We start from the raw sequence: 14,208 nt of genomic DNA, 5'->3' as shown, positions 1-14,208 counted from the left end.
AGAAAGCAGATCCCAATAATTGCATTCACAGAAGCAATTACTGAAGCAAAAGATCCAGAAATCAATCTGAAACAATAGCTGCTGTTCTTATTTGATAACACAAGCTCATTATTTCTTCCAAAATAAGCCAAAATCTATAAATAGGATTTTGATTCAAATAATAGTCTAATTCTTTGTATGTGTCATTCAATCTAAAATGTTGGGTATGTCAGAATCTCATATGCACCTTATCAGTTTTAGCACTGAAAGATAAATACTAATTTTTGCTAAATATTTTAAATATTTTTATGAAAGGCAGGTTTTTAGAACATTTTCTTCTTCTTCATATCATTTTACTTGCCTGAAAAAGACCTGTTTTGTTGAAGAAGGTAAACTGAGCTCTTGATACTGTGTAAAAGTCACTGGCGCTTAAACCTGAAAGTAGGTTGGAAGGCAATATAACAGACGCCAGCATATTGGCTTGATTGTCTTCCATGTCAATCTGTTGATAAAATAAAAAGCTGCTGTGAATATTATTATTATCTGTTAAGTGTCAACAGATTATACAACGCTATACAATTTAAAGGGAGTGGTTAACACATACATAACAAATATACATTAACACATCTAGTTGTATGGTAAATTTACACAAAGTTACTAGCAAGAATGGTGGGCTAATGAGGGCCCCGCTCCTCAGCTTACACTCTAAAGGAATAATATGGGTAACTGAAACAAAAAAGAGGGCAAAAAAGAGAGCGGTACCATTTGCTTTTCATGTCTAATCACCCAAATAACATATACAATACATATAAATACAATGCGTGAGATAAATGGGTGTGACTTACCCCAAAATCAGAACTGTTGCTTTGGGAACCCATGCTGAAGGATGAGCCATGGTAAGAGGTTTTGTTTATCTTAGACACCCCAAGAGCCAGGTTATTTGAAACAATACTAAAAGATGGTCCAGTAAACTGAATCTTAAGAGCCAATGCTTCAATTGTTCTTAAGGCCCTGAAACGAATCATAATTCATTAGGAAGAATAATAACAGGATATACTGCAAACACATATCAACAACATGTATGTTTAATATCGGTCTCAGTGTCTGCAAGAATTAAAACAACAGGATAAAGCATGGTGCACAAGTAAATACAACATTAAAAAACAATTTACTATTTTAATAACATTAAGGTATTTATTTCTATGCTCTATTGATTTTTGTAGATTTTTTGGCAAGTCCATTATTTACTTATTTTACAGAACAACTGAAAGTCCACTTAAAACCAACATTTGGATGGAATAAGGTACCTTATGCTGTGTCTAGAACATACTGTAACAATGTTAGTAATAAGGAGCTAAATACTTTTTTTCTGTCATATTTAATGATACCAAAAGAAGAAAATAAGAAACAAACAATTTTGGGTTTTTTCGAGGGGGTGGTATTACTATTTTATTTCTACATGCCTACATGACATGTTTACATTACATTTGGAATCTTCCCTGTAGCAATACAGTGTACGTTAATCCCATATGAAGTGTACATTTCGAGTAGCTGAACTTATTCTGTCTCTTCTGTGTCATCTTCTAGAGTTATTGCTCTTACTATTCTTCATTGCAGTTTTTTAAATAACTAATCAGGCTACTGGACACATCAGTAAGATCCGGCAAACTACTTACTTAGAAGAGGATTTTGCTAAAACAGCGTCCGAGCTGTTCAAGATATTGGAAAATACATTTATGACAGTTGACCCCAAAGCAGCATTGATATCTGCATCATTGACTATTTTTTTTAGTGTCTGGACAACATCATCAACTTTCTCTTGCGTCAACGTCTGTCCACCACCAGTCATATTGAGCAGCTGGTTTGCTAATTCTTCAGCATTTTCTGTATCTGAAAAAAGAGAGAATTTGAACATCCATTCAAAAAAAAGTGTTGCTAGGTTTTACAATGTAACTACTTATTTTGTTACATTTTTCTTATTGTATTCAGTAACAGTTTACTTGCATATATTGTCTGAAGATTCCCTTAATGCATTTCTACTTTATGCATTAAACATAACTACAATTTGCTGTATGAACTTTGCTGCTAACTGTATCATTGATTATAATAGAGTTTCCACATTATCCAAGTCCATGCTTACCAGTGCAGTTTATCAAATTGGGAGATCCCCAGTGAGACGTGAAGTTTTGCAAATCTAAAAAGCTAAAGAAAGGAAATTAAGAACTACAATAACTACAATATAAACATATGTTATGATAATCCTTGACAAAACTTGACTGAATTTAGCAAACATCTAATTCTCTGTACTCTATTACTCCATTCATTTTTGAAGGAAAAAAAAAAAAATTTTCTGCCAATGGTCGCATTCAACCTCTTAACATTATGAATCAACACACAGAGTACCGTAATAACAATTATCTGGAATACATAGTTAATCTGCCATGGGACTGAATGCCTATGCCCTTTATGAGCAACTTTCTTTTACAGAAGCAATTATTATTTAATTTTTGTTGCGGGAATTTGTAAAATTGTTTGGATTTGCCACATTAGAAATCAGAAAATTCTAGCAGGAATACAGTCTAAGATGTCCATGTAAGAAATCTCTGATAAAATGTACTTACAAAAAAAAGTTTTTTGTATTTCTTACCACATCCTTGAGGCTAGTTGTCCTTTGTTGTTTGGGCACTGTATGGTTTGAAGCACTATTGGCCTAGTTGCTGGCCAGTTATAGGACTCTGGGTTTTGCTCTGCTTCGCATACTTCTGAAACAGATGTTACATTTGAATATAAACATAAAGTACTCTATGTTGCATGTTAACTGTGAATTTCGTTATTAAAGAAATAATTACATGCATATTACATTGGGTCTATTCTGGAATGTTTTGAAATTACTTTCCTAATCAAAATATCAATCGAAAGACATCCTGTAGAACAATGTACACTACACATGCATTTGCCCAGTACTGGCTTCGTAGTAAGTGCTAAAGACCACTCATCTAACAAAAAATTGTAAAAGAAAACACAACATAGAGAAGGAATAACGGTTCTGTAAAGTGGCCAAAACATAAAGCACTTTTCCTTAACATACTTCATTTTCTGTAACATGACATTAGGAAATGCTAACTTTTTTTTTTTTCAAATCATCTCTTGAATCCTTTCCAGACTACAAATCCAAAGCATTTAGAAGCAAACTTACCAACTGGGGAAACAACAACAGATTCTAATCTCAGGTCCTTATCTATGGAATTATTATGTTCAAGCAGTTTTTGATAAATTGTGTCTTTTGGTAAGACGACATTATTGGTGTTGTTATACACCAAAAGTGCCCATACATCGAAGCTGTAATACAAGTAAACTCAATGTTACACAGACATTTCATGGTAATGATACAACAATAAAAAGCATGAAGTGCTATGTGTGCAACTTGAACATTTTTCAACTAAATATGAAATGTTGACTTCTGACATAGAGACATTTCAGCACCAGAATATTTTAGATATTTTAGGCCCCATTATAAAAGCAAAGTTAAAAATACACAATTAATTAGCCAATAACATTGTGTGTATTTTGTTAAAGAGGGGTAAGTCGCCTTTTTTATTCTTTTGTCCTATCTTTGAAACCCAAAGTGTATATTGTACATCTATGACTATAATTTGACATCCAACACGTACAGTTAAAATGTACATATATTGGTTTAAATACTTTGGTAGTCATATTCTGGACAAGCCTCACTTAAGTTACACTGGTTAAGCACATATAGAGGTGCCATATATGATCTTTAGAAGGAATAATGTCTATGCAGGAGTTGTGAATATTAGACAGACGTGACAAGTAACCTAGAATCAGAATTGAGAATCTACTATCCCTTTAAATAAATGAAATGTGTTACAGAATTTGGAAGTAGTTTGAATAGTTATGTGATGGTTGTTATTGTTGGAGCTTCTGGTGTTCACATCTATTTCATTCTACCCCCCCCCCAAACAAGAAGTGGAGTGTAGCTGCACTTTCCTATTGTAATAGTACTAGGCTGCTGTTCACATTGTTTTTGTGTATGGTATGGTCCAAAAAAACACTGATGAACAAATTTGTTGTGTTATTGACACACGTATACAGTTAATTACCTTTGATTACTGATGGCAGTCACAGCCCTGGCATATCTTCCTTGGTTCTGCTGAATACTGAGCAAGGAGCACAGAACAATTACAAACAGTATTAAGTACTAGCAATAGGGATAACATTTTGTCCAAAATATTCCAATAAAGTTAGCAGCTTATTATGATTTTCATCCAGTGGTGCTGTTTTTTTAAAAAAATCTGGCAGTCTGTGATCTATATGAATAGCTGGCAAAACCAATCTTGGCAATTGATAAGTATGATTAAGTAACAAATGTTTTTGGCCCTTGTTCACATTTGGCTCAATGGGTTTTACATACAGTAAAAGTACAGTTGCTCTTTTTTGTACCCTGACTTTATTTAAGCTTAGATTGTTGATGGCTGATGATAGATGAAATGTGCTGTGGATAATTTGATAAAGGACTTTATTCTATTCCAGCATAGAACATATATACTCACCATTGTCTTTCTCAGTATGGAACAAAATGCACCAAGTAACATAAAAGGTTCATGTATTACTGATGTTGTATTAACTATTTAATATTAGACTTCCTCTATAGAACATGATGAAAATAGTTTACTGTACTTCATTACCTTTTATCATTGAGCTGGTTTACATCTCGGACATGCCTTTTCATACTCTGCGTCATGCTGGAATGAAAAGAACACAACATAGTTGGGTCTGGCCAATTTTAGTTACAATACAATAGTGTAGCAAATTCAAACAGTATATCTGTGTGGTGTATATATAATGCACTCACAAGAGTAACTGGGGATAGAGGCTCATCAGGTAGCAACTAATCTTGGCAGATCCTGAAATGTAGATGAAAAACCGCCAATAGTGCAGTATGGTAAAAGATATATTTAATAAGAAAAAAACTGGATAAACTCACAAATCAGTTGGCACAACAGAAATGTTATGCTAAAAGCACACTATAGAAACAAGCATCCAGCAGAATACAGGATATCCGTATGGAAGAAGATCTCTACGCGTTTCACCAAACTTGTTGGCTTCTTCAGGAGAAAAATATAAATAATACACAATAAAAATGCATTAAAATAAAGTAAAGCTGCAGTCTATATGTCCTCGTCCGTTGATTCTGTTTTTAAAGATTCCCGGTAACATTCTGGCCCACTCGCGTCCTCGAACGATTACGTCATCACGTTCCCACGTGTCGGCGTAATCGCGTAGCTCCCATCATCCTTTCCCAGCGTCACGCCTTCTTTCTATAGCCGTATTTCGCCGCGACCGCATCATCGCAATCACTCCACCGTTCCCTCACCATTCTGTCCTTCCAGAATGTGTTCAATAAAGATGATTCACATAACGAGGTAAAAAAAGTTTTTCATTTATCTTTCGCCTTTCTCTTTGAGGGATTCCGGTCATCTCGGGCACAGATATCGGAAAAGACACCCCGGACAAGGACAGAGATAATAAATAAATAGGCATTTAAAAACGAAACAATATAAATGTGTTATAAATATGTTATAGCCAAATAAATGAATATATAGAAACGAAACAATATAAATGTATATTAAGTATGTTATAGCCAATATATGAGGACCAGAAGAAAGGTAGGTGTAAATATAAATACATAAAGCAAAAAGGGGATAAAATAAGATAAAGTAAAAATGTAGGCTGAAACGATCAAAGGGATAGAGAGAGAGAATGCATTAAATGGTGAATTGGATAAAGATATAATATGAATATCAATATATATATATAAGAATATTTAATAATTAAATGTGTATATAGACTCATTATGTAATTAAAAAATTAAAAATTATAAAACTATGTGAAAAATGATGTATATAAATATAGATAATGTATAGTTAATATGGTAAAGATATTAAAAATATAAATATATAAAAAAAAAAAAAAAAAAAAAAAAAATTATATAAAAAATGTATAAAATATATAAATAATTTAAATGAATGTTGATATGTCCAATTCAACATTTAAACCTTCCTTCTTATAAGTTTGAAATTTGTATATCCACTCAGTCTCTCTTTTACTTAACATTTCTTTAATATCTCCACCTCTCCAATGGGGAGATACCATGTCTATCCCTACCATCTTAAAATCAGGTAGGGAGAACTTATCACAATTAACACAGTGTTTAGGAACACTGTGTTTAAGATTTTTATTTCTTATTCCCCCCAAATGTTCCAGACCCCTTATTTTCAATTCTCTTGATGTGCGGCCTATGTATTGAATGCCGCACTTGCATTCTAAAAGATAAATTACATTTTTTGTTGTACAATGAATAAAGTGTCGAATTTCGTATTCTTTTTTTGTAATGGTACATTTAAATGTGGTAATCTTTTTATTTTGTAGGTTACATGTCTTACAGAATTTACATACCCCACATCGGTGGAAACCTAGAGGCTTTTGTGTTAGAAAATGCTCTTCTGTTTGGATTCTCGGAAGAGCACTAGGTGCCACTATATTTTTCAAATTATTCAATTTTTTATATATGATTCTTGGTTCTTCCGGTAAGTGGTTTTGTAGAATATTATCTCCCTGTAGTATAGGCCAACATTTTTTGATGGCTCTCTTAATCTGTGCCGCTCTATCATTGTACTGAGTAACAAAAGCAAAATTAAAATTAAAATCCATATTTCCTGGTGATTTTTCTTTATTTAATAACAAATCTCCCCTCTTTGTATTTTTAACTTGTATGAAACTGTCTATTAACAATTTTTCAGGAAAATTTCTTTCTTCGAATTTCTTAATTAAATGTTGCACCAAGCTATGCCAATCTATATGTGGCAGATTGGGAGTCCAATAACATCTGGAATAATAACCCGTTTGGTGCAAATCTGGTCCTCTGGAGACGCTACATTGACGATGTCCTAATCATTTGGAATGGACCAATGGAGGATTTGGATAAGTTCCTAGTACATATCAATAAAAATGATTATAATTTAAAATTTACTTTTAATATAAATAAAAATCAAATAGATTTCTTGGATCTCACTTTAATGGGTGTAATAAATGAAAAAATAGATACTAAAACTTTCTTCAAACCAACTGACGGAAACGGCTTCATTGACTTTTCTAGCCGTCATCATCCGCAATGGCTTAAAAATATTCCGAAAGGACAATTGGCGAGGATTCGCAAGAATTGTACACAAGATAAAGATTTCATGTCACAAAGCCAACATTTAATTAAGAAATTCGAAGAAAGAAATTTTCCTGAAAAATTGTTAATAGACAGTTTCATACAAGTTAAAAATACAAAGAGGGGAGATTTGTTATTAAATAAAGAAAAATCACCAGGAAATATGGATTTTAATTTTAATTTTGCTTTTGTTACTCAGTACAATGATAGAGCGGCACAGATTAAGAGAGCCATCAAAAAATGTTGGCCTATACTACAGGGAGATAATATTCTACAAAACCACTTACCGGAAGAACCAAGAATCATATATAAAAAATTGAATAATTTGAAAAATATAGTGGCACCTAGTGCTCTTCCGAGAATCCAAACAGAAGAGCATTTTCTAACACAAAAGCCTCTAGGTTTCCACCGATGTGGGGTATGTAAATTCTGTAAGACATGTAACCTACAAAATAAAAAGATTACCACATTTAAATGTACCATTACAAAAAAAGAATACGAAATTCGACACTTTATTCATTGTACAACAAAAAATGTAATTTATCTTTTAGAATGCAAGTGCGGCATTCAATACATAGGCCGCACATCAAGAGAATTGAAAATAAGGGGTCTGGAACATTTGGGGGGAATAAGAAATAAAAATCTTAAACACAGTGTTCCTAAACACTGTGTTAATTGTGATAAGTTCTCCCTACCTGATTTTAAGATGGTAGGGATAGACATGGTATCTCCCCATTGGAGAGGTGGAGATATTAAAGAAATGTTAAGTAAAAGAGAGACTGAGTGGATATACAAATTTCAAACTTATAAGAAGGAAGGTTTAAATGTTGAATTGGACATATCAACATTCATTTAAATTATTTATATATTTTATACATTTTTTATATAATTTTTTTTTTTTTTTTTTTTTTTTTATATATTTATATTTTTAATATCTTTACCATATTAACTATACATTATCTATATTTATATACATCATTTTTCACATAGTTTTATAATTTTTAATTTTTTAATTACATAATGAGTCTATATACACATTTAATTATTAAATATTCTTATATATATATATTGATATTCATATTATATCTTTATCCAATTCACCATTTAATGCATTCTCTCTCTCTATCCCTTTGATCGTTTCAGCCTACATTTTTACTTTATCTTATTTTATCCCCTTTTTGCTTTATGTATTTATATTTACACCTACCTTTCTTCTGGTCCTCATATATTGGCTATAACATACTTAATATACATTTATATTGTTTCGTTTCTATATATTCATTTATTTGGCTATAACATATTTATAACACATTTATATTGTTTCGTTTTTAAATGCCTATTTATTTATTATCTCTGTCCTTGTCCGGGGTGTCTTTTCCGATATCTGTGCCCGAGATGACCGGAATCCCTCAAAGAGAAAGGCGAAAGATAAATGAAAAACTTTTTTTACCTCGTTATGTGAATCATCTTTATTGAACACATTCTGGAAGGACAGAATGGTGAGGGAACGGTGGAGTGATTGCGATGATGCGGTCGCGGCGAAATACGGCTATAGAAAGAAGGCGTGACGCTGGGAAAGGATGATGGGAGCTACGCGATTACGCCGACACGTGGGAACGTGATGACGTAATCGTTCGAGGACGCGAGTGGGCCAGAATGTTACCGGGAATCTTTAAAAACAGAATCAACGGACGAGGACATATAGACTGCAGCTTTACTTTATTTTAATGCATTTTTATTGTGTATTATTTATATTTTTCTCCTGAAGAAGCCAACAAGTTTGGTGAAACGCGTAGAGATCTTCTTCCATACGGATATCCTGTATTCTGCTGGATGCTTGTTTCTATAGTGTGCTTTTAGCATAACATTTCTGTTGTGCCAACTGATTTGTGAGTTTATCCAGTTTTTTTCTTATTAAATATATCTTTTACCATACTGCACTATTGGCGGTTTTTCATCTACATTTCAGGATCTGCCAAGATTAGTTGCTACCTGATGAGCCTCTATCCCCAGTTACTCTTGTGAGTGCATTATATATACACCACACAGATATACTGTTTGAATTTGCTACACTATTGTATTGTTATTTTTTTCTCCACATGTCCTTGCGCCCCTTGTTCGATATATTGTTGTGATACACTTGTGAGGAGTGTTGTTTTGGGAGCTGCAGAACCTGTGGGTAGTATATTTATATATTATTATTTTCCACTTTAGACACGTGAGGGTGTTTTTCATCTTTTATTTTTTCTTGTACCATTATTACAATTTTAGTTACAGACAGAACTCCCAAAGATTCTTGATTCTAAATGCTACCGGTTATTTTAACGTTAACTTTGTCCACTATCCTCATTAAAATTGTTTTACATGGGCTCCACAAAATCACTCCTCTAGCTAAGCGTCCCTATAGTTGTTACAACTGAATTTACTCTACTTAAGTACCTCCTAAATTCAGTTGCTGATCAAGGTATCAGCGGACTTGCCAAGATACCCTTGTGTTAATTTTAGTGAGAACCATAGGTCTACATGCGGCAAATGTAGCCCCATGTGTACAGGCCATGTCAGTAGTAGTACAGTAGTATACAATTCATATGAGTAAACAAATCATACAGACTATAAAAAATATCAACTATGTCAAATATGTACATGTAAATAAAATATATGGTTCAGTACCTTTTCTGGCTGAGATCTTTCGCATCTCGTGCATTTCTCTCATTCGTCTGCTGTATGCTGGAATTAAAATAACACGTAGTTCTTCTAGATCACAATAGTTCATAGATCACATTTTAAACCATGCGAAATGTTCTAAATACGGAGCATTAACCACATTTAGCACTATGCATCACTGAATCATTAAAAATATTACCCTGCGTATTATTAAACCATTGTATTATTTTATAAGGTGAGGTATGAGAAGAGAGTTGGAGGTAGTAAGTGTTCCCCCCTGCTTAATTAAACACAATTCATGCAGGTTTATTCTTTTACCATATATATGTGTCCTTATCCTCCTTCATTCCTTTTTTCCCATTAAGGTAATTTGGGGTGTTTTATGGGGCAATTAGGGGGATCTGAACCAAAAGGGCCAGGATGGCTTCCTATTTACAAGGAACAAAAGCTCAACAGACAATGGCACCTATTTGGACTGCCTTACCACATGCAAAAGGGTTCATTTTATGGAACATGGTTAACTAAGAATTTCATGAATACTAATGAAATTTAATATTTCACACAAACCTACTCCAGACAAGACAAATATACCTGTAAGAATTGGTGAATATGCAGCCTGGACTCTTCCCTTCTCACCTATGATCAGGGTGGAGGAAGAGCCCAGTGGTTTTTTTTAAAGACATATTGGTGTAGATTTTATATGGACTTTATTGTATTTTACATGCATGCTGATCACTGACGCTATTCTTTAGTTACTATATTTACAAAATAAAAAATGTTACCCCTCCTTCAATGCCTTTACCGACAGCAGGGAACATTGATGTGAACACTTCTCGTACATGCTCAGTGGAACTTGTAAAGCTGAGCTCCTATTGAAATCAAATGGGACTCTATCCCCTATTCTATCTGAATATTGATGTTGTGCTAGCTGCTGCTATTCCCACTGGAAGTATTACTGAGCACGTGCAAGAAGTTTACTTACTAATGCTTTCTTGTTTCAGCCGAGGCAGCCATAAGAACAGTTAAATGAGACCAAATTGTCATTTTCTAACTCCAATAATGTATAATAACAATGCATGCACCAATTTGTATGACGAAAAATCCATTATGCCTACAGCTCTGAACTTTTTAGTTCATTTTTTATATATAGTTTAGATGGTTCACCGTGCAGCCAGCGGCTGGATATGCCAAGCTGCATGATATATGGACTACAGCTGGACTATATAGACTTAAAGTGCCAGGGCCGCTCCACCAGTCTGGCCCTGGATTATACCCACCCATAGTGAAATGCATGATTGTGGTTGGTTAGATTTGTTTTTATTTTATTCTATTGCTCCTTATTTTATTGTATCATATTTTCAACCAGATATGACAACCATACAAGCTTGATACAAAGTAAAGACGGCATTGCTTCACTATTCCTTATATGTTAACACTGTACACCTTCTCGTTATAACATAACCGCTTTGTAAGGAAGAGATTTATCATGTGGGTGACCTCCCCTTGTCGTTTGCTTATATTTTGAAAGATTAAATGAAAATAAAGATTTAAAATACAATTTTGGGGACAAGACTGTTCTGTTAAGCTAAAAGATGATGCACATTAGGCCTCAAAATAAAATGGTCAAATTTGGTTTGATATAAAGCTATATATTAGAATTTAGGACTGATAAACCTACAAATTTACCATAGGTTTAATATGAAACATGCAATTACAACTTACCTTATATTTACTACGTAAACTGTGTAGTTCCAGTTCTGGAATGTCAAATTCAACTACAAGTGTGGTAGAAGAAAGTAAAAAATATAACTTCAAACATTATTTTCTTGGAAGAAACAATAATACAGCAAGAAAAAAATATTATTGCCTTAAATAATAATTCTATAAAAGCTTAAACTTATCAAAGCCCAATTTAAATAAAGTACACTAGCTACATAGATACAGCCCATGGTATATAAACAGACATTATTATGATTTTATTTATGTTTCTACGTTCTTGTTACACACCATTTCGCTATTTCCTAGAATTCTACAGTAATCCTGTAATTGAAGGCATATGTGAATCAAGGCATTTTTAAATACTGCCTGAGTGAATATACTGAAGTTATTGATGCACCCATTGGATTTTATTATTTTTTTTATGAATGAAATATAATACCAAAATCTCTAAGCAGTCAAGCTAGTTCGTATAGGTATGCCCGTATACAACATGCATTTAGTTCAAAGCATCATTCTCACTAGTAAAAGTAAATTCTTTCAGAATACTCTATCTAAAGGTATTGATAAAAGATACTGAAGGATATTGATGTTTTCAATTAAGGATGTGTACAAATACAATAATAATTGCAATGCAGTAAGTGAACCAAGTTAAAAAGTTAAAAATAATATATTATTATATACTCAAACAAACACTGACACAACAAATAAATATCTAGTTACTTACCCAAGTATACACTAAACTTTGCACACTTGATTGATCTTTAGGATTGATGTTAACAACTGTAATAGAAATCCTATAAAATGTCCCAGCTGCATAGAAAAACAAAATAATATTAAAATATACTCTCTGAAAAATGATGGTTAATTACTAGTAGTTTGTTTTATCTAGGATTAGTTCCTATGGAAAGTCACCAAAATCCTAATATGGTTATTCTACCACCAAAGTGAAATGTAAAAATGATCCCAATAACAGGTTTCAGTTTTGATAAAAATAGAGAAATAAATGCTCCTGAAAGTTAGGTTATGAAACCTGAGACATAAATTGGTTATTTGTATGGTGATGAGTGAATATGTTTATTTTGTATGGATATAAAACAAGCAAGTTTCGAGTTGCAACATCTCAGTGCACAGGAGCTATGTACATGTTTAACAAGTGCTTTCTTAGAAGTTTTTTGGGTTTTTTTTAACAATAGAATACCTATTTTGGCTCCGTATAACTTCCTTTAGCTATATATTCATATTATGTCATGTTTGTCTGCATCATAAACCAGTAAAACTGGTTCAACTTGATACCTGCCACTAGGTGGTGTTACTAAAAGCATATTACAAATTAGTGGAAAATTAGAAAACTACTTTTTTACATTCCGGGGAGACTGCATTCAATGCGTAGGGATTAAAGAGTTAAAGGGGATAGTCCATCATACTAAGCAGTAAAGTTCCAATTGTGGTTGAAATTATGTTGAACTGAGGTTGGAAATAGTCATCATAAAATATTCACACTGGTTGTGATTACATTCAACGTTCATACACATCTCAGAGCATGTGCATCAGATGTAATTTTCCACAATGTCTTCTAAATTGAATGTCCTCTAAAGTGTCTGTTTACTAAGCCTGAGACAGCAACTTGACTCTGGCAGGTTTTTCCCCTATGGGAAGATTCTACAAAAATCTGTTTTACTATCATTTTAAATTTATCCTCAGTTCACCTTGGCAACCAACAGATTAAAGGTAACAAACTAGAATGGGGGGCAACCCTACCTTGCATCTCAGTAATGGCTTGGTTACAGGTACAAATTAACTGTAACTAACTCAAGCTTGCATTACAAGAGCCTAATGAATGTGCAGCTACATTCAGTACATTATATGGTAACAAATAAAAGGTTAATGTTGTAAACAATTCTAATTGCACTATCCTCTCTTTGTGTATATTGAATTAACACAAGGACACAATTAACCCCTTAAGGACAATGGGCAGTCCCTAACCCCATTGAAATCAATGCATTTTGAGCCCGTATAAAGTACATACTTTTTCATTAAGGGGTTAACACAATGCATTACCATATAAGGAACTAGTTAAGAAGGACCTTTCATGTGAAATGTTAGAACACAAATAAGAGCACATATAAATGTAGGGCATAAGGTATAATGGAAACATTTATATAAATGTACATTATATCTGGGTTTTTGCAGTCTCCCAAGAGTGTCATTTAGAAAGTTAGAAAAGTCTAATAATAATAATAACAATAAATATGGGGAATTTATCACAGTTAATAAATAGCAGAAACGGCGTAGTTAATTTTAACATGAAAACCAGAAGTGGAAACAACAAGTTAAGCCTTCTAAAGAGGGAAAACCCAAATGATGACTTAGATAAATGCCCCTTCTAGATACTTCATGGAACTACAACAACTAAATTATTACATAGCGTGGCTCAGTTACTACAGAAACAATAGAGTTGCATTTACCTAGAAGAAGCAAACCAAAATGTGCTAAATGCGATAACTAATATGTCTCTAAATACCATTGCACTAAAGCACTACAGATAAGCTGAGAATACTCCAACTGGTAATGTATTATAACCTCCATCATATCAGCAGATATGGAAGTTG

At 33.1% G+C, this 14,208-nt stretch overlaps 1 protein-coding gene across 1 annotated transcript in view; it reads right to left on the bottom strand.

Moving 5' to 3' along the window:
- Positions 1-14,208, bottom strand: part of LOC149289866 (adhesion G protein-coupled receptor G6-like) — a 48,338-nt gene that overhangs the window by 19,218 nt on the left and 14,912 nt on the right. The window contains exons 6-16 of the mRNA XM_089490133.1: positions 12,324-12,409; positions 11,603-11,655; positions 9,887-9,943; positions 4,686-4,742; positions 4,101-4,157; positions 3,176-3,318; positions 2,627-2,741; positions 2,120-2,181; positions 1,656-1,863; positions 825-990; positions 341-481 (exon numbers count right to left, since the gene is read on the bottom strand). Of these exons, the coding sequence (XP_089346259.1) occupies positions 341-481; positions 825-990; positions 1,656-1,863; positions 2,120-2,181; positions 2,627-2,741; positions 3,176-3,318; positions 4,101-4,157; positions 4,686-4,742; positions 9,887-9,943; positions 11,603-11,655; positions 12,324-12,409 (1,145 nt within the window). The remainder of the gene's footprint in view (positions 1-340; positions 482-824; positions 991-1,655; positions 1,864-2,119; positions 2,182-2,626; positions 2,742-3,175; positions 3,319-4,100; positions 4,158-4,685; positions 4,743-9,886; positions 9,944-11,602; positions 11,656-12,323; positions 12,410-14,208) is intronic.

The sequence above is a fragment of the Sceloporus occidentalis genome, unplaced genomic scaffold (genome assembly GCF_023333645.1).
Source record: "Sceloporus occidentalis isolate IW3139 unplaced genomic scaffold, rSceOcc1.0.p SCAF_42, whole genome shotgun sequence".
Taxonomy (NCBI): domain Eukaryota; kingdom Metazoa; phylum Chordata; class Lepidosauria; order Squamata; family Phrynosomatidae; genus Sceloporus; species Sceloporus occidentalis.
This window is presented reverse-complemented; position numbering and strand designations above follow the sequence as displayed.